Here is a 26,913-nt window from a genome sequence, read left to right as displayed (position 1 = left end):
ATGGGTGTACCCGGAGCACTCTTACGTTGTCTAGTCCGGTGGCCATTGCCTGGTGGTCGCTGATTTCATAATCAGCTCCAGCCATCCCCCAATATCCTTAGCCTGTGTCTGCAAGAGAAGCTAAGAAAAGCTCCCTATATGGTGATTAATCATACTTGTGGTCTTGCGTTTTGCAATATGTCTATAGCCTTGCAATATGCCTATAGCCTTGCGGTTTGTAGCAGTTGCTTCTTTATTGTCCTTTTTTTTTTTTTAGTAAAACCCACAAGTTGCTGTTTCCCAACTTCACAGATGCTTCCCCTATCTCCTAACAAGCAAGCTAGTCCCTCATACTTTAATTTTATATTTCCTCCTTTAATATTCCAATTCTTTTGATGAACAAACAAGTTACCACAGTTTATCACAATCCCCCATTTTCTCTTTTACCATTTTGTTCATCAAATCGCTTTGCTGCTTCGTAGGCTAGAAGTAAAGTGTTCAGCATTGTCCTGATGAGAAACACCACTAGGACAGAGTAATAGAAAACTAATAATTTGCCAATAAGGGTGGAGTCCTAGCCTTGTTTTTGTTTCGTAACATCCTGCTTTCCCCTTTTTGGCTTGCTGCTCCCTTGGTGTTTCGGAGGCACTTAGACTGGTCCTTTGAGGGATCCTAGTACTCGGCTGGCAATAGTTGGAGCATTTCAGCATTGTTCCACTTAGAGGGGGCTTGGCCTTTTCCTCTCTGCCTCGCTCGCCGACTCGGGTGCTTCGAGCCGCGAGGTAAACCATCTTCTCGGCAGCAGCAGTACTCGCCTGAGCGTCCCCTTTTCCGCTCCTGCCTAGCCTTGTACTGTTCCCAGTTCTTATCTTTGACCAGAGGTGGGTTGCAAGGAATCCCATTCAGTTCCTTTCGACAACACCCTTTTATTATCTGAGCAGCAAATGGAGTGGGCTCGTTAGTAAACAAAAATACTCAGGGTACATTCCCTTGGTAAATATTTCCCACCACTCAGATCCAAAACTGACCCACCGATTTTCCAATTCTCCTATCCTTAGCACAGTTCCAATTAGTTTTCGCTGAGTTTTTATAGCACTCAGTACAAACCTCAATTGGTGGTCTTCCCCTCTGGCAATGGACCCACCACCGTTCTTGGCAAATTTTACATATAAAGCACACAAAAGGATAACGATCTCCACAACCTTCCTTATTACAAATCACTATAGAGTCTAAAGCACACAAAAGAATAACAATCTCCACAACTTTCCTTAATACAAATCACTATAGAGTCTTCAGTTAGTTTGTAATTGTATCCCTTTTGCTTCCCCTTATGGTTCATTTGGATAATGTCCACAGAGTTCATTAGTTTTTCTTAAGAGTCACTTTCAAGTTCCCAGGCTGGCTAGTCACTCTCCACTGGTTATTTGTGGCAACCGGGCCTTTCACTCGGCTGGCGTGAGTCCACCCCTTTTTGGCCGTCCTGACTGCCGTTTCTGTGGTAAGCAAAACAAGAAAGGGACCGTCCCAGCATGGAGTTAAGGAATCTTCCTTCCAAGACTTAATAAGTACTTGATCCCCTGGTTTTATCTTATGGATTGTTATATCCAGAGGTGGTCTCTGTGCCAACACTCCTTTCTTCCTCAATTCCTGCCTTCTGCTCATAATTTGGGTGATGTAAAATTTAATATGAGAATCTTTAAGGCAGGGGTGATCTGTGGGGGCTTCCATATCATAAGGCATTCCAAATAGCATTTCAAATGGGGAGATTCCCACATCAGTTCGGGGTTGAGCTCGAATGTTCAATAAGGCAAGAGGTAGGCACTTAACCCATGACATTTTTGTTTCCAGCATTAACTTTGTGAGTTGTTTTTTTATTTCTCCATTCATCCTTTCCACCCTCCCTGAGCTCTGTGGATGCCATGGGGTGTGATATTTCCATTGAGTCCCCAAAGCTGTCAGGACATCTTTTGCAATTTTAGAGGTGAAATGGGGTCCCCGGTCCGAGTCTAAACACTCAATTAATCCATACCGGGGGATAATTTGCTCTAATAATACTTTTACCACAGTGTTCAAAGTAGCTCGGGCCGTAGGATAAGCTTCCACGTAATGGGTTAAGTGGTCTACCAGTACCAATAAATATTTATGCCTCCCCACTTTTGGTAATTCTGTAAAATCTATTTGTATATGTGAAAAGGGTCGTTGTGCCAGTTCCCTTCCGCCCATTGGTCTTTCTCTTAATTGTTGTTTATTTATTCTTTGACAGGTTAAACATTGTTGGGTTACCTGTTTTGCAAGATTATAGACCCCTATGCACATATATTTAATTGCAAATTGGTCAACCAGGGCTTGAATTCCCCAGTGGGTTTTCTCATGGATTGCTTGCAGGACCCTCATTGCTATTCCTTTTGGGAGTACCTCCCGCCCATCCGGTAGTATCCACTTGCCTCCCTCTTTTTCCTTCACCCCCATTTGGTTTAATTTTTGTTTTTCCTGTACCGTGAAGGCTAACACATGGTTAATGGGTCCATGGAACCGGCAATGTTTGTCTTGGGGGTTATCACAGGCACACTGTATCGAATCAATTCTGTATGCATCCCAACAAGCCCAACATGGTTCTTCTTCTAAGTCAGCTCCACAAGTGGAGCAATTTTCCCTTTGTGTGACCCCCCCCCCCTTATATGGTTTTAAACTCATTAGAGCTGCCTTTTTCGCCTCCTGGTCAGCTAAGTTATTTCCCCGTACTGAGTTTCCCACCCCCACTTGATGTCCTTTTACATGAACAACAGCTATTCTTTCCGGACCTCTCAAGGCCTGGAGCACTTTCCGAATTAATTCCCCATGTATCAACCCCTTTCCCTGTGAATTGGTAAGTCCCCTCTCTTCCCAGATTTTACCAAATGTATGAACCACCCCATAAGCATATTTTGAATCAGTATAAATGGTCCCAACCTTTCCTCTTAGGAGTTCTAAAGCTCTGAGCACTGCATACAATTCACATGCTTGTGCTGACCAGCTGGGGCTAAGAGGACCAGATTTTATTTTCTTAAGAATATTCCCATCCACAATAGCATACCCAGATTTCCTTTTCCCTTCAAGGACCCGAGAGGATCCATCTACATAATATCGATATCCTTCCTCTAATTCTTCTTCTTCGAGATCTGGTCTTATTTTTGTTTGTTCCTCTATTTGCAAAAGACAATCATGAGTTAGTCCCACAACTGGTTCCCCATATAGAAACTGGGCTGGATTTTGTAAGCTTGTGGTTTCAATACTTAACCTAGGAGAAGAAATTAGGATGCCTTCATACTTTAGGAGTCTGGCATCTGTTATCCATTTATCCGCTTTTTGTTGTAGTACTCCACGGATGTTATGAAGAGATAAAACCTTCAGTTCACTCCCAAAAGTTATCTTTCCAGCTTCTTCTACCAAAAGGGCAGCAGCCACTATCGATTGCAGACAGGCAGGCCACCCTCGGCTAACAGGATCGAGAAGCCTTGAGAGATATGCCACTGGTTTCTTTCCGCCAGCCCATTCCTGGGCTAACACCCCGTATGCCACCCCTTCATTGACATTAATGAATAAAAAGAATGGTCTTTTTAGATCCGGGAGGCTGAGAACAGGGGCATTGACCAGTTCAGTTTTTAATGATTTTAACCGGGTCTCATCCTCGGAGCTCCATTTTAATAACCCGTCTGTTGTTAATTTTTCATACAGAAATTTAACTTTCCCACTAAACTTTTCAATCCATTGTCTGCAATACCCAAAAAGTCCCAGTAACTGTCGAACCTGCCTTTTAGTTTTTGGAGCTTAAGTATTCCCTGGACTCTATCAGTATCCAATTTCTTAGTCCCCTGAGTCAGCCAGTGTCCGAGGTACTTAACTTCCTCTTCCACAAATTGTAATTTCGACTTTGAAACTTTGAGTCCCTTAAGGCTTAAATAATTTAGGAGTTTTATAGTTTCTTCCCTTACTCTTTCTTCTTCTTTCCCTGCAATTAATAAATCATCTACGTATTGTAGAAGCACAGTCCCCTCCCCCTGTGAATATTCTGCCAATATTTGTTCCAGAGCTTGCCCAAACAAATTTGGGGATTCGATAAACCCCTGGGGAAGGACTGTCCACCTCAATTGTTGTTTTCTATGTGTATCCGGGTCTTCCCATTCAAAAGCAAAATAATCTCTAGAAGTTTCCTTAAGGGGACAGGCCCAAAAAGCATCTTTAAGATCTATTACACTGTACCACTGGTTTTCTGGGCCAAGTTGGCTTAAAATAGTATGTGGATTGGCTACGACCGGGAATCTTTCAACTGTTCTTTTATTGATTTCCCGCAAGTCATGCACCAATCTGTAACTGCCATTCATTTCTTTACTGGCAGGATGGGGGTATTGAAAAGGGACATGCAGGGTTCTAAAAGTCCCTTTTCCAAAAGTCTCTTTATTTCTGTTTTTAGTCCTTCCCTCCCCTCCTTAGGTATGGGATATTGCCGAATCCTGACAGGGATTTCTGGGTTCCTGATAGTTACCTCAAAGGGTTCAATATTTAATTTCCCCACACTGTCGGGGGTATACCAAACTTCTGGGTTAATCTTTTTCTCGTCTTCAGCCCGGAGAGGATATAGCTTTACTGTTAGTTCTCCTTTTTTTGCCTCTATCCCTATCCCCAACTCGACCATCAAATCTCTCCCTAATAGATTATAATCTGCTTCTGGAACTAGTAAAAATGACCCAATTCCTAATTTAGAATCACTTTCTAAGAGTACATCCTTAATTACAGGTACTCCAAAGGGTTCCCCTTTGGCCCCAATCACCTGTATTATTTCAGGTGAAACCTTACACCCTTGGGGCAGGGTCTGGACGGTTGATCTCTCCGCCCCTGAGTCCACAAGGAACTCATATTCTTGTTGCTGGGGACCTATTTTTAATTTTACCAGGGGCTCTGTTCTTTCTCTTGTCCCCAGCAGATAGAGCTCCCGACCCCCTTAATCTTCTTTGAACTGTTCCTCATCAGCAATCCTCTGCCGACACTCTCTCCTCATGTGTCCCTTCTTCCCACAATAGAAACAGACAATGCTCTCTCCACCTCTCGACTTCCCTTCAAACCAACTCTCGACTTCCCTTCAAACCAACTTCGCTGGACGTCAGTCCGACCTCTGGACTGACCTCCAGTTCCCCCCCTGGGGACTCCGCTGTCCCCCCCCACTGCTGCTAACACGATTCCAGACTGCTTTTTAAAACTCTCATCCTCTCTCCCAACACACACCTTTTGAGCCTCTCACAACAACTCATCCAATCCTCTCGCCTGCCATCCCTCCAACCTCTCCAACTTCTTCCGAATGTCCACCCAAGAATCGACCACAAAATGCACCTTCAAAAGTGTCTTACCCTCTGGGGTATTGGGGTCCACCCCTGAATACAACTGGAAAGCTTTCTTCAATCTCTCCCACTATCCAAAGAGCTGCATATTCGCTCTCCTCTTGGTTAAAGGGCTCTTTGGAGTTAACATATATATTTAGAGCTTGACAGATCCAATCCTCAAATGACCCAAATACGGGCCAATATAGTTGGTCTCCCCTTATTTGTTTACCTCCCCAAATTTCCATACAATAATGGATCATTTTAACCTTATCTTTTCCTTTTCTAGAAGGAAAGGCATCCCAATACTCTACCATTAAGCCTAGTGGACTTTCCTCTGGGATCTGAGGAAGTTTTACCGAGATTCTCCCACCCATGGGTTCAGCAGATTTACTTTTTCTCTGAACCATCTTCTAGAGTGCCTTCTCACACTCAACACAAACAATACGACAGTCGCTTCCCCCAATTCGTGGCCCACTCCGTCGCCGGATATGGGAAACGCACTACTATGGGGTCCACACTCACTTGGGGAATCTGAGCTGCCAGTTCCCCTCTCACACACACGTTCGCATTTGCTACACTCCAGGACTCCCACCCCTGACCGAGCGACCGGGCGGACCGGACTACTCACGTCTTTCCGGCGCCTCCGTTTCTCAACCGGGGCTTCGCCCTGTGTGTCTTCTTATTCACCTCAATCACCCCGGGACTACACACCCCTAAACGACTCTTAAAGACCCCGTTTCCGGGGTCGAGGCTTTGTCCCTTTCACATGCACTCCGGAGCCCGCTTGTACGGGGCCCACCGAGCACATACACTTATACTGAATTAGTAAGCCGAAACTTGGGGAAGTTTCTCCGGGGATCCCCTGCCCCAGGAACTTTGACGCAGTCCTCCTCCACGTCTGGGTTAGGCCCGCTTGCTCTCCTCCTAACCCAGGAGCCTCCCGACCAAGGGTAACTTGACGCCGAGGGGGTGCAGCTCTCCCCCTCCTACGTCACCCAACCCTGGAAAAAAGAGGCCCACCGGGGGCTACTTACGCTTCCTGCGTGTTCACTCTTCCGCGGTTCTTCGTGCACAAAGATTAACGGGGGTACCTTTGCTTGCTACTGAGTTTTAGGTTCGTCGGTAAAGGCCCAAGGAGGAAGCCCCCCCTTAGGTCCACCGCAAAAAGGCGGTGGGGCGCCTCACCCTAGTGGGGCCTCCCTCCCGGGTTTCCTTTATCCGAGTCACGGCACCAAATTGTGATAAATTGAGGCGAATAATTTGATTCAGCCTTTTTAAGGTCAATTAGAATTTTATTAATTACAGCAAGCAGTAGCAAGCAAAACAGCGCTGGGTGGGTAGGGGTCTCCTAACCGCCCCTCCTGCAGTGTCCCACACTGCAGTGCCCCATACCCCACCCCCCTTATTCAGTCTCTTTTATAGTTTCTTGGAGGTTTCTTCATTCGCGTCTCTTGCGATAGCGGTGGGCGTAGCTTGAGCATCCCTCTGCATCGTGTCTGCGTTGTGTCGAGGCAGGTGATCGTTGGTTTCACAATCGGTTCTGGACAGTGATGGGCGTACCTGGAGCACTCCTACGTTGTCCAGTCCGGTGGCCGTTGCCTGGTGGTCGCTGATTTCATAATCAGCTCCGGCCATCCCCCGACATCCTTAGCCTGTGTCTGCAAAAAAGCTACAAAAAGCTTCCTATATGGTGATTAATCATACTTGTGATCTTGTGGTTTTGCAATATGTCTATAGCCTTGCGACTTGTAGCAGTTGCTACAATCTAGTATAAGGCTAGTCCCTTATACTTTAATTTTTATTTTTCCTCCTTTAATATTCCAATTCTTTTGATGAACAAACAAGTTACCATAGTTTATCACTCGCAGAGCCTCCCACGCCCCCCAGGACCCCCTGTGCGGACCCCCCTCCCCCAGCTGTCCCGGCCCCTCAGCAGCTCCCGGAGCCTCCGTCCTCTCCCAGCGCCTCCCCCGCTCTCTCCAGCGCCTCCCGCAGGACCCGCCCGAGCCCGGGGCGGGCCCGGGGCCGCCGGGGGAGGGGCCGCCGCTTCCGCCGCGCCTCTGATTGGCTGGAGCGGGCGGGGGAGGCGGGCGCTGCTGAGGGGAGCCGCGCGGTGATTGGTTGGTTCGGCACGGGGAGCGCCGCTATTGGCTGGAGGAGCCGGCGCGCGCGGCGGAGGCGGGAGATTGTGAGGGGAGAGCGGCTGAGGAGGGAGCTGAGGTGGGGCCGGGGGAAAGTGGGGGGGTCTGAGGTGGGTCTGGGGAGGTGTGAGGAGAAATTGGGGATTTCTTCTCTGCTTTTGGGGGGGATTGACGGGAAATAGGGCGGTGTGCTGTGCGTTTTGGGGGGAATGAGGAGGTCTGAGGGAGCTTTGGTGGGTCTGCGGGGGCTTTAGGAAGCTTTGGGTGGGGCTTAAGAGGGTCTGGAGCGTTCTCAGGTGTGTTTAGGAGGATCTAAAGGAAATTGGGGGGGTCTGAGGAGATTTTGACGGCGTTGTGAGAGGAACTGGGGGATCTGGGGGTTCTGAGTTGGGTCTGAAGCGAATTTGGGGGAGTCTGAAGGGATTTCATAGGGTTTAGGTAGGATTTGGGGGTCTGAGGGGGATTTAGGAGAGTCTTGTGGGATCTGGGGGGTCTCAGGTGGGTCTGAGGTCAATTCTGGGGGCACTGGGGCTGTATGAGGGTAATTGGGGGGGTTAGGTGGGTCTGGGGTGGATTTGGGGCTCTGGGGGCACCTGAAGGGGGATGCCAGGGGCTGAAGGGGTCGCAGCCCCTCCAGACGCCCCCAAAGCCCCCCTGTCCCCACAGAGGGGTCCCGGTCATGGCGGTGCAGGACCCCCGGCCCAAGCCCAGCATCTCCATCAACAACCTGAATGAGGAGATCAAGAAGGACGGTGGGGGGGGCTGGGGGGTCCTGGGGGGTCTGAGAGTGTCCCTGGGTGTCCCCAGGGGCTCAGGCTGTCCCCTGGGTGTCCCCAGAGCTGGAGCAGTGTCTGTCCCCATTGTCACCTGTCCCTGTGCCAAGTGTCCCTCTGTCCCCTGTGTCCCCAGAGCTGGAGCAGTGTCTGTCTCTGTTGTCACCTGTCCTTGTCCCCAGAGCTGGAGCAGTGTCTGTCTCTGTTGTCACCTGTCCTTGTCCCCAGAGTTGGAGCAGTGTCTGTCTCTGTTGTCACCTGTCCTTGTCCCCAGAGCTGGAGCAGTGTCTGTCTCTGTTGTCACCTGTCCTTGTCCCCAGAGCTGGAGCAGTGTCTGTCTCTGTTGTCACCTGTCCTTGTCCCCAGAGCTGGAGCAGTGTCTGTCTCTGTTGTCACCTGTCCTTGTCCCCAGAGCTGGAGCAGTGTCTGTCCCCTCGCTCTGTCCCCTGTGTGTCCCCAGAGCTGGAGCTGTCCCTGTACCCGTTGTCCCCATTGTTGCCAGAGCTGAAGGAGTTCCTGTCCCTGCTGTCCCTGTCCTTGTCCCCATTGTCACGGTGTCCCCAGAGCTGGAGAAGTCCCTCTGCGCCATTTTCTCGCGCTTTGGGCAGATTTTGGACGTTTTGGTGTGGCGCAGTCTCCGCGTGTGGGGCCAGGCCTTCGTCACCTCCAAGGAGATGAGCAGCGGCACCAACGCCCTGCGCTCCATGCAGGGCTTCCCCTTCTACGGCCAACCCGTGGTGAGACAGAGACTGGGGCAATTCTGACATTTGGGGAAAGAACTGGAATTCTGGGGGAAAACCGCCAAACTCTGGCCTCAAATATCCCCAAATCCAACTTGAAATCCCTCCAAATTCACCCTGAACAGCCCAAAGCTTCCCCTGCTATGACAAGCCCATGGTGAGACAGAAATGCTGGGGGAAAACCCTGGAATTCTGGGAAAAAAACCCAAAAACCCTGAGGAAAAGAACCAAATCCAACCAGGAACCCCCCAAAGCTTCCCCTTCTATGACAAGCCCATGGTGAGACCCAAATCCCTGGGAAAATCCTGACATTAGGGAAAATAAACTGAAATTTTGGGAAAAATCTTGAATTCCTGGGGGGGAAAAACCCCAAAATGCAGCCTCAAATATCCCCAAAATCCAACCACTGCCCCCCAGAGCTTCCTCTTCTATGACAAGTCCATGGAGAAAGAGAAATCTGTGGAGAAATTGTGGAATTTTTTTTTTTAATTCCTGAAATTCTGGGAAAAAACCCAAAATCTTGGGGAAAAAAACCCAAATCCAGCCTCAGGTATCCCTAAAATCCACCCTACAACCCCCCAAAGCTTCCCCTTCTGGGACAAATCCACAATGAGAGCAGAATCCTGGGGGAAATACCCAAATTTGGGGAAAATCCTGAGACTGGGGGAAAAAAGCCCAAAATTCATTTGGGAACCCACCCAAAACCCCGTGGGAAATACCCAACCCTGAAATCTGGAGAAGAAATGGAAATCCAGCCAGAAATCCACCCCCAATCCCCTGGGAACGACCCCAAATCCCTGTTGGAACCTCCCCAGTTGCTCTGAATTCTCCCAAAATCCTTCTGAAATTCCCCAAATTCCTTCTAGGACTTCACAAAATCTCTCAAAAATGTCCCTGATTTCTCTTGGAACTGCCCCAAATCCCATCTGGAGCCTCCCCAAATCCCTCAGAACCCCTGAAAATCCCTTGGAAAACCCCAAAATCCCTCTTGGAACTGCCCCAAATCCCAGAGAATTCCCCCAAAGCCCTCAGAAAGCCCCAAATCCTGCCCAGATCCCCTCTGAATTCCCCCAAAGCCCTCAGAAAGCCCCAAATCCCCTCTGGAACCTTGCCCAGATCCCCCCAAAATCCTCAGGAACGACCCCAAAACCCCCTGAGCCGTCCCCAGATCCCCCTGGACTGATCCCAAATCCCCTCTGGAAGCAGCCCACAGTCCCCTGGCACCGGCCCAAATCCCCTGTGGAACCTCCCCGAATCCCTTGGGCAGCCCCAAATCCCCGAGAAGCCCTGGGCAGCCCTGGGCAAAGCCCCAAGTGCCTGTGGGCAGTGCCCGCAGTCCCTGCTGGAGATGCCCCGGGTGCCCCGCAGTGCCCGGTGCCCGATGCCGGGATGTGCCGGCCCAGCGGATCCAGCGCGCCCCGACGGGCTCGGCCATCCCGGCCAAGGGAAGGGAATGTTCGTGGGGCGGGAGCGGGAGCGCCACCGGGACAAGCGCAGAGCCAAGGGGGGAGAGGCCCCGGCCCCAAACAGAGCGGGGCCGCAGCGCAGGGATGGTTTGGGGATTGTTCTGCTGGGATTTGGGGCACTCGGAGGGATCTTGGTGGGGTTTTTGGGGTGGGTTCCGTGAGGTTTCGTTGGGGCTTGGTGGGATTTTGAGGGAAGTTTTTGTGGGGATTTTTTGGGTGGATTTCCTTGGACTTTGGGTGGGATTTGAAGGGACTTGGGGGCATTTTGGGGGGATTTGAGAGGGGTTTGGTGGGATTTTAGTGCAGATTTTTTGAGTGGATTTGCGGTGGGTTTTGGGGGAAATTTTTGTGAGATATTTTGGGTGATTTGGAGGGATTACACCGGGGGGCCCAGAACTGGACACAGCACTCGAGGTGCTGCCCAACCAGTGCTGAGCACAGGGGAAGAATCACTGCCCTGCTCCTGCTGGCCACACCATTCCTGATGCAGGCCAGGAGCCATTGGCCTTCTTGGCCACCTGGGCACACGGCTGGCTCGTGCCCAGCCTGCTGTCCATCAGTCCCTGCAGGTCCCTTTCTGCCTGGCTGCTCTCCAGCCCCTCTGTCCCCAGCCTGGAGCGCTGCAGGGCTTCTTGTGGCCAATGTGCAGGGCCCGGCACTTGGACTTGTTAAACCTCACCTTGTTGGATCTGGGCCCTGGATCCAGCCTGTCCAGGGCCCTGTGCAGAGCCCTCCTGCCCTCCAGCAGACCCACACTCCCACCCGGCTTGGTGCCACCACGGTTCCAGGAGGCCTCATGGATCCTTGGTTCCATGAGGTCTGGCAGGGCAGCAATGCTCTCCTTGCTCCCACAGGGTCACAGTGGCCTCTGGGTCCCAAGGGACGCTGTTGTGCTCTGTGCTGGTGGCGGGCACAGCTTTCCCTGAGAGTGTTTTGTGCTAACGGGCAGGAGCCACGAGAGCCCCAGCACACGCACACGCACACGGAGCAGCTCGGCACTGAAGACACGGCAGGCTCCAGGCATGGAGCTCCAGCCAGGGTTTATTAGGGGCTGACGCTCAGCGGTCTGGGGGGTCAAGATACAGACAAAGGAGGGTTTAGGGTAGAAATACAGGAAAAGAGGGCGTGGAGGAGAGCAACAGGGATCTAAGGGTTATGGGGTGGTACACAGGAAAAGGGACTAATAGGGAATGCCAGGCTGGATAGGCGGGGACATAAACCCATGGGAAGACAGGGAAGGGAGAACTCGCTAGAACATGAACATATGAGGGTAAAAGGGGTAGGAAAGGCCAGCGGGCAATGGGGAGGACACAACTGGGACAAATTAACATAGTGCTGCAGAGCACCTTGGGGGAAGCTTCTGTCCTCACCCTGAGCTCTGAGGAATGCCCGGAGCCTAAGGTGCATCTCTCCAGGGGATTGCTGTAAGCTCACGGGCCTCCACAAACACACCCTGGAGATGTCTGGGGCTGTTCATCGTTTCTCTGCTCTCCAGTGCTGAGGCAATGGACTCTGGCACAGCTCTGAGCTCGTGCCCGTGGCAACCACCCCTGGCCATGGGGCTCCATGGAGCTGCTCTCAGGATACCCCCCAAGAGTTGGGGAGTGCCCCAGAACCGCTCAGGAATGTGAGATACCCCAGCATCTCTTCATGAATGTAGACTCTTCAAAAACTCACTAACGGGCTCCCCCTATCTTCATCTTCCCCAAACTTTGGCTGTCTCATTCCAGACCCCACCCCACCGCCCCAATCCCAACCCATCCCACCCCTCCTGGACATCAAGACCCCTTCCCAAGCGGTACTTCCCCCATTTCACACCTCCCAAACCCCATCCCACCCATCCTGCCCCACCCAGTGCCCATCTCACCCCTCCTGATTTGCATCCCACTTTGCCCAATCCCCTTCCAACCCAATTTCACCCTGAGAGGTGCTGGAATTGAGTAATTTTGGGGTGGGATTCAGTAGTTTTCAGTGGCATTGAGTGCTTTTGAGGTGACAGATCAATACTTCTCATCATTTGGAGTGCCAAGAAATAAAGACAACTAAACCAAATACCCCCCAAACTCCCCCATATCCTCCCAGATATCTCCCGGAATCCAAGATTCCCCAAAACACAAGTAAAATGTGAGGCTTTAGATGCCTTTGATGAATTTCTTGATTTTTACCCCAATTTTCTGTGTTTTGAAGGGAGGAAGATAAAAGATAAAAAGAGACAAAAGAAAAGGAACAGCAGCCACTTCCCTCTGTGTATCACAGGGAATGTGGGTCACCAGGGCTGTGCCCAACCTGGGTCCTCTGATGGGGATGGAGCTGGAGCAGCGCATGAAGCTCTTCCTGCAGGCGGGGCTCTCGCAGGGCTTCCCTCAGCGGTGCCTCCGTTGGTGTCGGGTAAAGAACGAGCGGGCTGAGAAGCTCTTCCCACACTGGGGACACTCGTAGGGCCTCCGCGGTGTGGATGCGCCGGTGGGTGACGAGGGTGGAGTTGTGCTTGAAGCCCTTCCCACAGTGGGGGCAGCAGAAGGGCCTCTCCTCGGTGTGAATCTGCTGATGTACAAGGAGATGGGAGCTGGTGAGAAACCTCTTCCCACACTCGAGACACTCGTAGGGCCTCTCCCCAGTGTGGAACCTCTGGTGGACAATCAGGTCGGACCTGTGGCTGCAGCCCTTCCCACATTCCAAGCACTCGTAGGGTCGTTCCCCAGTGTGGATCCTCTGGTGGCAGAGCAGATTGAAACTCTTCCTGAAGCTCTTCCCACACTCTGAGCACTTGTGGGGCTTCTCCCCATCCTGGAGCTGCTCATGGACCACCAGCTCCAAGCTCTGGCTCCATCTCCGGCCGCCTCCCCAGCCCAGGGTGGGTCTTTCCTCCTCAGATCCCCGTGATCTGCATTTGCAGCCCCTCCTCGTGCGGCATCTCCGGGGCTTTTCCTCCCCGTTGGGTTCCTGCACCATGGAGCTGCTCAAAACGGCCTCTTCCACGAGGTTCTGCCGCGGGGATTTGTCCTCCCTGCTCTCCATCCTCAGCTCCTGCTCTGGGGGAGGAAGGACAAGGAGAGGATGGGATTTGCCTCCGTGCCACAGGGAAGGGCAAGGAGATCCCCCCAGTGCGTCCCCGGCAGGACGGCACCGGCAGCGGGGCTGTCCTGCAGCCGGGGGCCGTGCTGGGCTGGGAGATGGAGCAGGAGAGAGGGGGAAAGGGGCACTGACTTCCTCCTCACCTGCCTGGCTGTCCCAGGCCTCCTTCCTCTTCCTCGCAGCCTCCTCCTCCACCCAGCCAAAGTTTGGGAATGGGAAATCCTGGTTTGGGGGAAAACAAGGTGTGAATGCCTTGGGTTGGGGATTCCTCCTGCCCAAATCCATCTCCAGAAGTCTCCAGGTGTCCATAAAAACATCCAAAAATCAAGAGTGAATCAAAAAAAGCCACCAGGAGTGTCCCATTTCCAGTCTCATCCCTCTGGGGTTCTGGTGCTCCCCCGTCTCAGGGCTGCAGGGGATCCCATGGGTCCTGGGGATCCCCCTTCTCCAGGGTCCTGCTTAGGGATGCTGGGGGGTTTTGGGGTACGAGGGTCCCCCTCTCCAGCCTCCCTCCAATCCAGACACTTGGGGCTTCCCCCTCTCTCCACCACCCTGTCCTGGTTTAGGGCAAATTTGGGAGAAAAGCAGATTCAAGTGGCCCCTCCCCCAACCGGTTCAGGAAAAGATTTCCTTGGAGAAAAGTAGAAAAAACCTGTTTATTTAACAGGCAAAGCATTCACTGGCACAGAAAATGAACAATATTAAACAATAAAACCTGTTGCCGCTCCAAAAGAGATGACAAACTCAGGAAGTCCCTCCGTGGGCTGTAGCTCGGCTCACTCAGTCTCTGATCAGTCCCTCCGTGGTCCAGGCCTGGCCCAGTGGGCCACAGGTGCGAGCTGCCGGTGCTCTTCTGGTGTTCAGTCCAGAGCAGGTTTAAACAGCTCCAAAGAAAAGGAAAAACCACAGGCCAGGGAACTTCTGTGCCTCAGCGAGCTAAAAACTAACTAAAAGCAAAGGAGAGCTCTGTCCCGCTGTCTGTCTGTTGGCAGACAACCGATACCTTAGGTTTAAGTTTTTCTGTTCTGCTTTGGTGTGCAGCTTTAGCTTTCTATTAAGTGTTACTGGGATCTTTTCACACGGTGGTGAAGACAAAACAATCCTGTTCTGGATCCTGGAGAATCAAGGACAATCTCTTCAAACTTCAGGCCCAAAGCACAAACAACGGGAAAAGAGGAGGGCGGGCAAGCAAGCAAGGAGGATGAAACTTCATCATTTGAAGCTATTCATTGGGCAGTTAAATCCTGGGTGCAAATGGACTAAAACTTATAAAAATGTCAGATCTCCTGACCAAGCCCTCTTTTGCTTCCATCTTGGAGCCACCTGGGCAGAGCCACGACCTTGGCTCCGGTACTGCCGGGCTGTGGCCTTTGAAGGCACTTCAATAAATATCCACTTTATTTCTCTTGGCTCCGTCTGGCCTCAGTTCCAGCTCCTTAAGGCATCACAGCAGCCCAGGAGCCGGAATGTGGAGGAGCGAGTGCAGTTCCTGAAAACAAACTGCACGCTGCTTCCTCGCCCCTTCGCTCTCAGAACCGGCCTTGAAGGTGCAGAACTCATTTCGGGGCTAAACGGACCAATGGGGGCACGGGCACCGTGAGCTCACCCCGGGACACGCCCCGGGCAGGGTCAGGGGTCCCGTCCCCGCCTCATCTCCGGGCTGCCGGGGGTCCCCCAGCTCCGCTATCGCCCCTTCCCCTCTCCCGCCCCGGGGCTCCCGCGTTCCGCAGCCCCGGCTCTCACGGGGATCCCCAAAACCAACGTCCCGCCCTGTCAGTACCGGGCCAGTCGCACGTGGAGCCCCCGGGACCCTCCCGAGGGGCGATCACAGCTCCTCTGCCCCCGAAAAAGCCCCTCCTAGGGAGCCCGGAGGGATCCGGGGCTCGGAATCTGCCGGCTCCGAACACCCTCCAGAAAAATCCTCCCGGAGACCCCTCGAGAGCGTCGGGGCGAGCTCGGCCTCCCCGTCACCTGCGGCTCGGGGCTGGGGGCGATGCTCCCGGGGCAGGGGGTGCTGCAGACCCAGCGTGCGAGCGGGGCGAGCGGCGGGATTCTCCCGCTCCTCTTCCTGCTGCTCCTCCTCCTCCTCCTCCTTCTCTTCCTCCTCCTCTTCCTCCTCTTCCTCCCGCATTCCCTCCGCTCCCAGCCCGGAGCTCCCTTTCCCACCCCTCTGCCCCGCGGCCGCCGCAGCACCGGCTGCTGGGTGCGGGGAGCCCCCGATGGGCCCCAGGGGTGGGCAGGGGGCTCGGGGCCCCCCCCGGTGCGGATCCGTCCCCCCGGGCCGAGCCCGAAATTCCTTTGGCGGGGCCGCCGGGCTCTGCGGGTCCGCCCGGCAACTGGTGAGTCATCGGCGAGAAAAGCTCTGGTTGGCTGGAAATTGTTCAGCGCCTTCTCTGATTGGCTGGAATTGCGAAAGGCGCCGCGCCCTGCGGCTGTCCCGGGGAGCTGCGCAGGCCGGGCCGGAGCCTTTTCCTATTTCTTTCTGTCTCTCTGAGACCTTTTCCGATTTCTTTCTCTCTCTCTGAGATCTCTTTACTAGTTCTTTCTCTGCCTTTCTCCTTCCCACTTCTTGTTCCGTTCAATCCACGTTCAGTCGAATCCGCAGGTTGCGCTCCCGTGGTCTCATTTGCACCTTCCCTGGGGCGGAGGCGTCTCTCCCTCACGGGATCGTAACCCGCGGGCAGGGTCCGTTCCCACCCCAATCGTTCCGGGATCGTGTCAGGGACTCGCTTCCCTTTCCTCCCTCCCTCTGCCTGCAGCCGGGAATGTGCTGGTAAATGTCCAGCAAAGCCACCTTTGCTGCGTGCTGCAGGAGCCCACGGAGCTGCTGCACCTTGTCCCCGGGCCCTGCACAGCTCCTTGGGAGGCACGGCAGGAGCAGCACCCTGGGAGCTTCGGGAATGCCCCTCTGGGATCCATGGCACACGCTCCCAGGGTCTGGAATTCCAGTTCCCAGCCAGGAAAAGATCTTCCTGCCCTTGAAGGCAAAGCTCTTAAGAAGGGGCCAAAAGCCAAGTGCAGCAAGATCCTACAGTGACATTTCACTGCCAGCCTTCCTAACTTCACCCATGGTTGTTGCAGCTCCTGCACTGGGAATTAAATCAGGGCAGGGTCTTTGGTGGCAGCTGCCCTGGCTCAAGGGAGACACAGAGAGAGAAAGAGAGCAGGCAAAGAGAGGCAGGAGAGAAAGGAGGACATAAACACAATCAGCTGAGAAGGTGGCACTCTGCAAACAGAACTGCAACGGACTGAAAATGAACGGGACAGAAAGAAATAATTTTGTAACACGTGTTCCCGATACCCAGAAAAACATCAGAATGGGTTGCTGGTGGGGAACACCCGGTTTGCCTGTTATAAGAGCAAATTTGGCCTTCTATTTCTGCCAGGAAATGATTTGGAAGTGCTCAACTAAACCACAACTGACACCTTCCCAAAAGCAGCTCTTCTGTTGCAATAAAGAGATGGAGCCGTCACCCCAGTGTCCAGGTGGTAGCAGCAGCAAAGCCCGGCCGGCACCAGCGCTGGCTGAGCTCCGTGCCCAGGAGCAGCCGTGGATGCCCACGGTGAGGGCAGGCAGGAGCCAGGCAGGGGCCACTGTGAGCAGCAGCGGGGCCCCGAGGGGCTGGGGGAGCCCATGCTGAGCGTCCCTGGGCTGAGGGCACATTTCCTCCAGTGGCATCATCTGGGCCTGCACTTCATGAGGCACACAGGGATGTTTTGGGCTCTCTGCTGAGCTGTGCAGGGATCCCTCATGAGGCACACAGGGATGTTTTGGGCTCTCTGCTGAGCTGTGCAGGGATCCCTCATGAGGCACACAGGGATGTTTTGGGCTCTCTGCTGAGCTGTGCAGGGATCCCTCATGAGGCACACAGGAGTATTTCTGGCCTCTCCTAAGCTGTGCAGGGATCCCTCATGAGCTGTGCACCAGGGTATATGTCAGGGGGTTTTTTACTCTTCACAGCACAGCACAGGGACACTTGGCCAAGGTTTTGCAAGGCGGGGAGAAAGCCTCTTGCAAAGCCTGGGGCCCAAAAGGCTGTGGGCACAGAGGCCGGGCGGAGCCCATCCCCTGGGGCCAGGCCGGGCTGCTCAGGCCGGGCCGGGCCGGGCCGGGCCAGGCCAGGGCCCCGGCAGGGAAGGGCCGCGGCCCTGGGCTCCGATGAGGCTGCTGAGCTCCGCCCTGGCCCTGTGCTGCAGCCCAAGACATTTCCAGCCAGGGCCGTGCCCTGGGCCACAGGAGGCACCGGGGCTACAAGTGAGGCCGCGCCTTCTGGCTCTCAAGGGGGCTGGCTCTGTTCCCTGGGAGGATGCAGAGCCTTGTGCCTCGGCCTGATGGGGCAAAAATCCCCCCAACATCCCTCTCTTTGCAAAAATAAAGGCTTTGCGCTCATTATGAGGAAAAGCTCTAGGAGTGGCCTGCAGCTAATGTTCTTTTGTTGGCTGGACCCCAGTCCGTGCTCAGGTCTCAATGACTGACCCAGCCCCAAGCTGCTCTTAAGACTGATTTGATCAAAGGCACTGAAGTTCTTTTGACTACAAATTCTCCAGGAAAACAAGCACAGGAACTTGGCTAATGTTGGTGACAAAAACAGAGTGCAGAGTTGAACCTTTGAGGCCACCTCATTGCCGCCTTCCCCCACCCTTTTCTTTTGAATTGATTCAATATTCTGAATGCCAGTTCTTGCATGAAATGGGCCCTCAGCAAGGAGCTGCTGGGCCTCCTTGTGGTAAACAGGCAAAATGCAATTAAAAGGAGGCTGATGACTTTTATAAAAAATGTGCCTGTTCATTAAAACTTAGAACAACAGAGGCCGAGGCCTCAGGGTAAGCCTAGTGAAATAAATGGGCCTAGGAGACCTTGTGCTCCAACCAAACAGGCCTTTATTAAGAGATTTCAGCTTAAGGGGTAGGGGGCTCAGGGTTCGCGACGCCACCGCTGCTCCCTTGAGCCGGCGAACGGAGGAAGGGCCTCGATCCTGTCGGATACCGGCAGGGTCGGAAGTCTCCACCTTCTTCGGAACACGTCCGAGACTCGTCAATCGGCTCGCAGTCTTAGGAGGTGATCCTCTTTAGGCTTCTTCTAAGTTGCAGTGACCAGTCTGGAATGTTTTTATGCACTCTTCCTGCTACTAGGGACTGTCCCCGATCCATGGGCACTGGTAATTTGTAGTTCTGGGCTCGCTTTCTAGGGATAATCCAGATTTTAGTAATTCTGGAGGTATGATAATTAATATGCACTCTCCGCGAGGCATCTTGGGAACCCGGAAACCTTCTCGGGGAGCAGCGGCAGGAGTACCCGACGCGAGGGAGAGGGTTTACAAGGATCTGGGTTTCAGGATACAGAAAGATAATACAGGTAAGTCATAACTTCAACAACAACCCATCAGCTCTTAACATTATATAGAAAACAGATAAGTGTACAGTATTGAGAACAGCATTGCATAACCGCTTTAACAAACTCTATCCATGACAACTCCCCCCTCTTTCTCTTTGACCGGGCTTCAGCCCGCGTCAACCAGCTGTATTTATTTCTCTTTCGTATAGCTTTCCCCATTTCTTATATCTGGCATACAGCTTTCTAGCCTCTTTCCTTCCCACATCTTCTAATTTCATGATCTTAGCGCTCTCTGTGGGAACCGAATGACTGGACTGGATTATTGATATAATCAATCGGGTTAAGCAGGGGATAATACAAGGAAGAAACAGTAATCCCGCTAGTCCCATTATCCCAATAACAACCACTTTCTTCCACCATGCACCTTTCCATCCCCAGAAGTTATCCCACCAATCTGTTTCTAAGAGAGAGGACCATTCCTGCGTTCCTACATGCGCAATCTTCCTTATTTCTTGTGATATGTTCCTGATTACCTCACTTCGGTCATTGATTTCTAAACAGCATTCTGTGGTGTTAAACTTGCCACAGATCCCTCCTTCATCTGCCAGGAGGTAGTCTACTGCTAGTCTTATCTGGTAAACTACTGTTCGAGTCTGAGATAACTGCTCACTGACATAGTCGAAGGCTAAAGCTGTTCTGTTGGACACTGTTTCTAGGACTGCTTGCAACCTGATGATTCTATTTAACATATATATCGGAGTCCGGTAGCCCCATGATCCATCTTGGGCCCAGGTGGCCGGCCCATAGGTCTTTATAATCTCATCTGGGGTCCATACTTGCCCTTTCCACTGTTGGGTGCCCCCGATATCAATCAAACTCCTCTTTCTTTTTCGATTTAGTTTCCTCAGATCGTCATAAACAGGAACCCCCAGATTTTGACCAGCTCCCTTGGGTAGTAGAAAGAAGCTAGGTTTTATGGCCCCTACTGTACAACTCCCCTTCCAATCTCCGGGAAGGTGGGTGTATGCCGCCCTCCCACAAATCCAAAATAAACCTTCTGGGGCTTCCCAAAACTCCTCCTTAACCTCATGAGGGAGATCCCAAAATTTAGCTATAGATCCTACTCCTTTAAAAGGATTTGCTCTCTCCTCTGCACATTCATAAAGGTTGCTTCTCTCGTTGTAAATGCATCCCCTCTCCTTTTTATTTCTTGTCCAGTATCTATTTGGTTCTTGGGGTACCCACCGAGTGAAGAAGGGGATCCCCTTGGTAATCAGATACCTCTTACAAGCCAATTTTCCTACAAGGGTATGGAATTTTTCTCCAGTTCTCAAGATACATTCCTCCCCGATAACTTCCGCTTTCAACTCCCACTTCTCTTTCCTTCTCTTTTCCAACTTACTCCGACCCTCTTCTACTTGCTGTACTTCCAATACTTCCTTAGGTCCCAAACTCACCCCTTCCCATGGCCACACGTCTGTCATTCGTGTACCCCCACAAATCCAACAGTCTGTTACGTTCAATTCTTTACTAATTCTCTCCATCAGGTCTATAAATAGGTTCTTCCCTCCCAGGCTTCCCCAGTCTTTATTTCCAGTCTCCATCTCAACTCTCTTTTCCTTTATCATATCTATTCCACTTGATACTCCTTCTTCTTTCTTTTCAAAACATAACCAAGTATCTTTCATAGGGCAGTTCCCTAAGAGTCTCTGCCTAAAAGAGGCAATGTTTCTAGTCATCCAATAAGTTTTTCCTCCCTCTCGGCATACATCCAATTGGGAACTATTATAGCATACGGGGCTCAGGTTGGTATGCACCCGAACTAGAGATTCCACGTTCTCTCCATCGTATATGGGGTGATAGCATTTTACACAGGGGTCTATTTCTTTTCCCCCTACAAAACTCAACATCATAATGACTGCTATCACAACCCCTCTCAGAGAGAGAACTCTCGCTCTCCGGAGTCCGGTAGGAGCCTTTCTTTCTCTTCTGGCCTCCCCCGGTCTTGCCTCCTCTGAGCCGCCTCCTCTTTGTCTCAGGGTGCCCATTTCCCTGGCCCCGTTCTGCACCCTCCCTTTATCTTAAATTTCCCTCTCTAAAGGGGATCTCCGCCCGATGGAAGATAAAGATCCTAGGTAATCGTGTAAGTATAACTTATCAAAAAAACTCTTACAGAACTGGTATAACTTCTTGCTAGGTTAACAATTCAGAGAACAGTCTGAAACCAAGGTTAGTTTTGGGGAACTTTCCTCAGTTTTATCTTCAGATCCTGGATCGATGTAGCTGTCCAGGCTGTAGAGGTGTCTGTGGGAATGTTGGGATCCCGGTCTCCTCTCGGTGGTGCCACAGGTCCTTTCACTCTGTTAATATGGGTCCACCCCTTTTCCTGTGTCCGGACCGCTGTATGGGTGGTTAACAGCACTTGGTATGGCCCTTCAAACCGGGGTGTTAGGGGAGTATGTGTCCAAGTTCTTATTAGGACCCAATCTCCGGGGTTAATATTGTGCACATTCACCTCCAGAGGGGGAGTTTGGGGAAGATACCCTCGTTTCCGGAGTTTTCCAAGGGTCTCCACTATTGTTCTCAGATATTGTTGAGTGACCTCTTCCCCTTCTACGTACTGTCCCGTACTATACGGAGAAATGAGGAATGGTAAACCAAACAGCATTTCATATGGAGACACTCCCACATCCGCCCTGGGCCTCGTCCTTATTCTTAGCAGTGCCAGGGGTAGGCATTTTACCCAATCCATCTTCGTCTCTAACATTAATTTAGTAATAGTGGTCTTTATACTTCGGTTCATTCTTTCAACTCGCCCCGAACTTTGGGGGTGCCATGGGGTGTGTAACCTCCAATGGACCCCTAAGGCTCTTATAGTGTCCTGCAAAACCTTGGCTGTAAAATGGGGGCCCCGGTCCGAGTCTATGGTATTTATTATCCCGTACCTGGGAATAATCTCTTCTAATAATATTTTTACCACCGTCCCCGATGTCTCATTTCGGGTGGGGAATGCCTCCAGCCAGTGGGTCAGGTGGTCTACTATTACTAGCAAGTGTTTGAATCCTCTTGCCGGTGGCATATCTGTGAAATCAATTTGGATTCTCTGGAACGGTCTTTCTGCCAGCTTACCCCCACCCGGCAAAGGTTTCCTCATGACTTTTTGATCTACTCGTTGGCATATCACACACCCTTTTGTCACTGCTTTGGCGATGTCATACACCCCTGTACACACATATTCTCTTAAAAAGTGGTCGCAGAGCCCTTGCACCCCCCAATGGGTGAGACGGTGTAATTCAGTTATGATGTTTCTCGCTAGAGCTTTGCATAAAAACTTCCTCCCATCCGGGAGTTTCCATTCCCCTCTAGAATTTTGCTGAAGCTCTAGTTCTTGGATAGCCTTTTTATCTTGGTCATCCAAGAACACCATCCCTCCCCCTTTGGGGCTTCCCTCCTCATCTGTAGGGGTTCCTTTTAATGTAAAGATTCCCCCTAATTCTTCTTGGGTTTGGGCGGCTTCTTTAGCTGCTATGTCTGCTGCCCGATTTCCCCTAGCGACTAATGTGTCTCCCTTCTGGTGACCCCTCACATGTACGATGGCAACTTCCTCTGGTAGTAACAAGGCTTCTAAGATCTCCTTTATCAGTTCCCGGTGTGCTAAATCCTTTCCTTTTGAGTTTAAATAACCCCTCTCTTCCCAGATTTTTCCAAACGTATGTGCCACCCCGAAAGCATACCTCGAATCCGTGTATATTGTCCCACTCTTATGCTCAAGCAGTTCTAACCCTCGTTTCAATGCATACAGTTCACACACCTGAGCGGACCACGATGCTGGCAATTTTCTCTTCTCTACCACTTCCATATTCCCATTCTCTGCCACTTTCACCACCGCATACCCCGACTTCCTTTTTCCCTCTATTACCCTAGATGACCCGTCGCAGAAATAAGCATCGCCGTGATTTAAGGGTGTTTCCTTTAGATCCATCCTCACCTTCGTCTGTAAACTTACGGCCTCTATGCACAGGTGTTCTATATCTGGGGCTGGCTCCCCGGATAAAAACTGGGCAGGATTCACCAATTTCGCTGTTACCAATTCTAAGTTATCTGCCTCCATGAGCATGATCTCGTATTTTAACATTCGTGAATCCGAGAGCCATTTATGTGCCCCTTGGGAGAGTATCGCTTTTATATCGTGAGGGGTATACATCTTTATCTTGCCATGGAATGTCAGTTTCTTGGCTTCTTCTCCCAAGATTGCTGCCGCCGCTACCGCCTGCAAGCAGGTTGGCCAGCCTCTGGCTACTGGGTCTAAAATTTTTGATAGATATGCCACAGGCTTCTTACATCCTGCCCACTCTTGTGCTAATACTCCATAGGCGACTCCCTCATCTGCATTGATGAACAGGTGAAATTCCCTTTCCAAGTCGGGTAACCCTAAGACAGGAGCGGTGACCAATGCGTTTTTCAACTCGACTAGCCTCTCATCGTCTTCCTGTGTCCACCCCACCGGATCTGGAAGCACTAGTTTTTCATACAAAAATTTAACTCTCTGGGTATAGTTTTCTATCCAAAATTTGCAGTATCCAAATAGGCCTATGATTTTACGGACATCTCTTTTAGTCTTTGGGGCCGAAATGTTAACTATACCTGAGATCCTCTCTGGTGTCAATCGTTTATATCCTGGTCCAATTATATGTCCGAGATATGTCACCTGCTGCTCGACAAATTGAAGTTTATCCTTTGATGCTTTCAGTCCAATAGTTCCTAAATAATTTAACAGTTTCAAACTAGTGCTTCGGACAGATTCCTCGTCCTTCCCCGAGACCAAGATGTCATCTACGTACTGTAATATCTGTACGTCTCCCTCTGGGGTGAAGGTCTCTAGTACCTTTTCTAATACCTGCCCAAATAGATTGGGTGATTCACAGTATCCTTGGGGCAGCCTAGTCCACCTTAACTGCATGCGTCGATTCCCGTCTGGGCTTTCCCAGTGGAATGCGAACCAATCTCGGCTTCCTTCTGCCAAAGGGCAAGCCCAGAATGCATCTTTCAGGTCAATTGTGGTAAACCAGGCATGGTTAGGAGGAATTCTGCTTAATAAAGTATAGGGATCCGGGACCGTGGGGTGTTTGGCCACAGTTCTCTTATTCACTTCCCGGAGATCTTGTACTAGGCGGTACTTTCCTCCAGCCTTCTTTACCGCCAATACGGGAGTATTGTGGGGGGACATGCATACTTCTAGGACTCCCTCCTTCATTAATGATTGGATGATTGGTTCTAGTCCCTTCCGACTTTCTGCTGACAAAGGGTATTGCTTAACCTGTATGGGTGGTCCCTCAGTAATTTCTACCTCCAAAGGGGGAATGTCTAGCCTCCCGTACTTTCCTGGTTCCGCCCATACTCTGGGATCAATATCCCTTGAGTCCGTCTCGGTCAGCCGCAACATCTTCACTACCATCCTTCCCTCTTGGGGTATCACTCCCAATCCCAGCTGTACTTGTAGGTCTCGCCCCAGCAAGTTAGTGTCTAGGTCAGGCAAGTAAACTAAATCTACTTGTCCAGTCCGAGAGTTTCCACTCACTAATACTTCCTCTAATACTGTCGCAAAGAAAGGCTTCCCTTCTGCTCCTACAATCTCGCACTTCTTTTCTCCCGCCTCTACACCTGATGGAATTATATTGATGCTTGATCTATCTGCACCAGTATCTACTAAAAATTCTAACTCTTGGTGTTGGGGACCTACCTCTAAAGTTATCAAGGGCTCTAATTGATGGAATACATGGTCCCCTAAAACAAAGAGCCCCCGACACCCCTAATCCTCCCCCCGCAGGATTCTTTCCAAGGTTTCTTGTTCCCGCATGATGGCCTCGTCCCTAGAAGCCTTCGGGCAATTTCTCTTGAAATGGCCTACCTCATCACAATAGAAGCACCTCGCCCCTTCGGTCCTTCTCATTTTCTGCTTCCTCTGGGGAGTTGGGATATCCCTGTTTGCTCTCTCCGCATAACCAGAGGCTACACCATTTTTCGGTCTAACTGCCGCTCCTTTTTCCGATTCCAGGCTCTCTCTTGCAATGCCCACCATTACCCTCGCCTTACTCTTTGCCTTCTCTTCCTCTCTTCTTAAATACACCTTTAAAGCCTCCTTCAATAATTCATTCATATCCCTCTCTTGCCAATCGTCCATCTTTTCTAATTTCCTACGGATATCCGGCCATGCTTTCGATACGAACTGTACTTTTAACAACACCTGCCCTTCCTGGCTCTCAGGGTCTATGTTGGAATACTGTTGAAAATTCCTTTTCAACCTCCCCAGCCAGGCGGCAGGGGTCTCCTCTTTATCCTGGCAGCAGTCGAAGGCCAATTTTGAATTAGTCCCCTTCGGTACTGCTTCTTTCATTCCTCTTATAATCAATGTTCTATACTCTTCCATATCCCTTCTCCCCTGGGGCCGGTTAGGGTTCCACCCTGGGTCCGCTAAAGGTAACTTACGCTCCCCAGGGACCCCTGCCTGATTCTCTCTCTCCCATATCCTTATGGCTGCTGCTCGAACCAATCGGACCTCCTCTGGGCTAAACAATATTTTCAAGATCGAGTTAAGCTCCCCCCAAGTGTAGATGTTAGGTCCTAAAAATTGGTCCACCTGCTGTGAGACTCCCACGGGGTCTTCTATCAAATTGTTCATCTCCTTCTTAAAACCTCTCACCTCCGAGGAAGTGAGGGGAGCATTAACATACCCTACTCCACCCGCCATTCCTCCCATGGGTACCTCCCTCAATGGGAACAACCGGCTAGCCTGTCCAACCCTAGAGCGTGTATTCCGATATGGTCCATCCTCTCCACCCATTTCTATACTTTCCATCCGCGGGGTTTCCACTTCAACCTGGTCTTCCACTTGATGGGGGTTTCCTTCCCACTGAGGTGGGGGTCTAGGAACTACTCCTGGCGCGGGTGAACTAAATAGGGGAGTGGCAATATTCGCTAAGGGATGTTCTAAGTTTTCCTTCTGTTCTGTAATTCCCGGGGAGAGGTTAGCGACAGGGTTATGTGGAAAACTACTGGGTCGGCGTGTGGCAGACGTGTTAGGGGTATGTACCTGGGGAATAGGGGTCGCAGGATTGAGGGGTAATAAAATTGGGTTGAGGGGTTCTGGAGGAAGAGGAGAGGGTACAGGGACAAAAGTCTGGGAATCAAGAGGCCGATGGGGTGTATCAAGCTCAGGGACAAGGTTAGGCGGAGGGGGTAAAGGAATAGGGTTTCGGTTAGGTGGAGGGGGTAAAGGAATAGGATTTTGGATCTCTGGGGGAGTTACCGGATACAGGGGAGGTGGCAGATGGTCAAGAGGATCCCAAGGTCTACTATTTTCCTCTTCCTCCTCCCCAGTCTCCCGTTTCTTTTCCTTTAGTCTACAAACTTTAACTGGCTTATTCCTAAACCTCCCTTTTCCCCAACATGCAGCATAAGTAAGCTGTTCCTCGTTCCGTTCTGTCTGATCGTACAAACTCCGTATTAGTTGGGAGCACATCCACTCGTCCTCTGAACCAAACCACGGCCACTCTATTCTTGTCGCGGCCATACCTCAACACACAGCTGAACCATTCTAATCTTGTCCAATCCTCGGGTCAACTCATCCTCATCCCACCTATCTAACATTCTCCCAAGGGGGCTGTTTGGGGGAATGCTTTTCTCCTTCCTCCTCCTTCTCCCCCGAGGGCTCTTAATGCTGGTGCACTGTCCCATTTTATACACAAAAAGTACTTAACTTACAAACCCTCAAACAAAAGTTATACTCACCAAAAAGTACCTTGCCTCTACCCGAAATGAAAGCCAATGACAAGCAACACAAACCTTAACGTAACTTACAATCCTTTCAAACACACTAACCTTCAAACAAAAGTTCCTAAAGTCTCTCCCTAACAGAACAACAAAAAGAAAACCCTAGGGTACCTCCCCACACGTTCCTGCCGGGTCCTAGCGGTCACACCTAGGGCGGGGAAGCCTTGGAACGGGGTCCTGGCGGGCTACTCCCTCCCCCGGTCCTCAACTCTCCCTTCTC

General features: G+C 51.3%; 2 protein-coding genes and 1 pseudogene across 8 annotated transcripts; 2 read left to right on the top strand and 1 right to left on the bottom strand.

Moving 5' to 3' along the window:
* LOC128783030 (zinc finger protein 850-like) overlaps positions 1-26,913 on the top strand; it is a 281,788-nt pseudogene that overhangs the window by 37,409 nt on the left and 217,466 nt on the right.
* On the top strand, positions 8,084-12,728 carry LOC128783058 (uncharacterized). 5 transcript variants are annotated; one of them, XR_008428973.1, is made up of 3 exons: positions 8,084-8,984; positions 11,308-12,080; positions 12,641-12,690. XR_008428973.1 is itself a non-coding variant. In XM_053933660.1 (2 exons), the coding sequence occupies exons 1-2, from the start codon at positions 8,154-8,156 to the stop codon at positions 12,650-12,652; spliced, it is 843 nt and encodes a 280-aa protein (XP_053789635.1). In that variant the 5' UTR covers positions 8,084-8,153; the 3' UTR covers positions 12,653-12,728. The 5 variants fall into 5 exon arrangements, 3 of the variants coding, with proteins under 3 accessions (XP_053789635.1, XP_053789636.1, XP_053789634.1); XR_008428974.1 differs by lacking the exons at positions 11,308-12,080; positions 12,641-12,690 and adding an exon at positions 9,113-10,636; XM_053933660.1 differs by lacking the exon at positions 11,308-12,080 and having other exon boundaries at positions 12,641-12,728.
* On the bottom strand, positions 12,193-15,565 carry LOC128783050 (zinc finger protein 239-like). 3 transcript variants are annotated; one of them, XM_053933648.1, is made up of 2 exons: positions 15,500-15,565; positions 12,193-14,412 (listed from the first exon to the last, which is right to left on the bottom strand). In XM_053933648.1, the coding sequence occupies exon 2, from the start codon at positions 13,835-13,837 to the stop codon at positions 12,704-12,706; it is 1,134 nt and encodes a 377-aa protein (XP_053789623.1). In that variant the 5' UTR covers positions 13,838-14,412; positions 15,500-15,565; the 3' UTR covers positions 12,193-12,703. The 3 variants fall into 3 exon arrangements, with proteins under 3 accessions (XP_053789623.1, XP_053789624.1, XP_053789625.1); XM_053933649.1 differs by lacking the exon at positions 15,500-15,565 and having other exon boundaries at positions 12,193-13,485; positions 13,672-15,017; XM_053933650.1 differs by lacking the exon at positions 15,500-15,565 and having other exon boundaries at positions 12,193-13,750; positions 14,244-15,017.

This window comes from Vidua chalybeata, unplaced genomic scaffold, assembly GCF_026979565.1.
Source record: "Vidua chalybeata isolate OUT-0048 unplaced genomic scaffold, bVidCha1 merged haplotype W_reject_10, whole genome shotgun sequence".
Lineage (NCBI taxonomy): Eukaryota > Metazoa > Chordata > Aves > Passeriformes > Viduidae > Vidua > Vidua chalybeata.
This window is presented reverse-complemented; position numbering and strand designations above follow the sequence as displayed.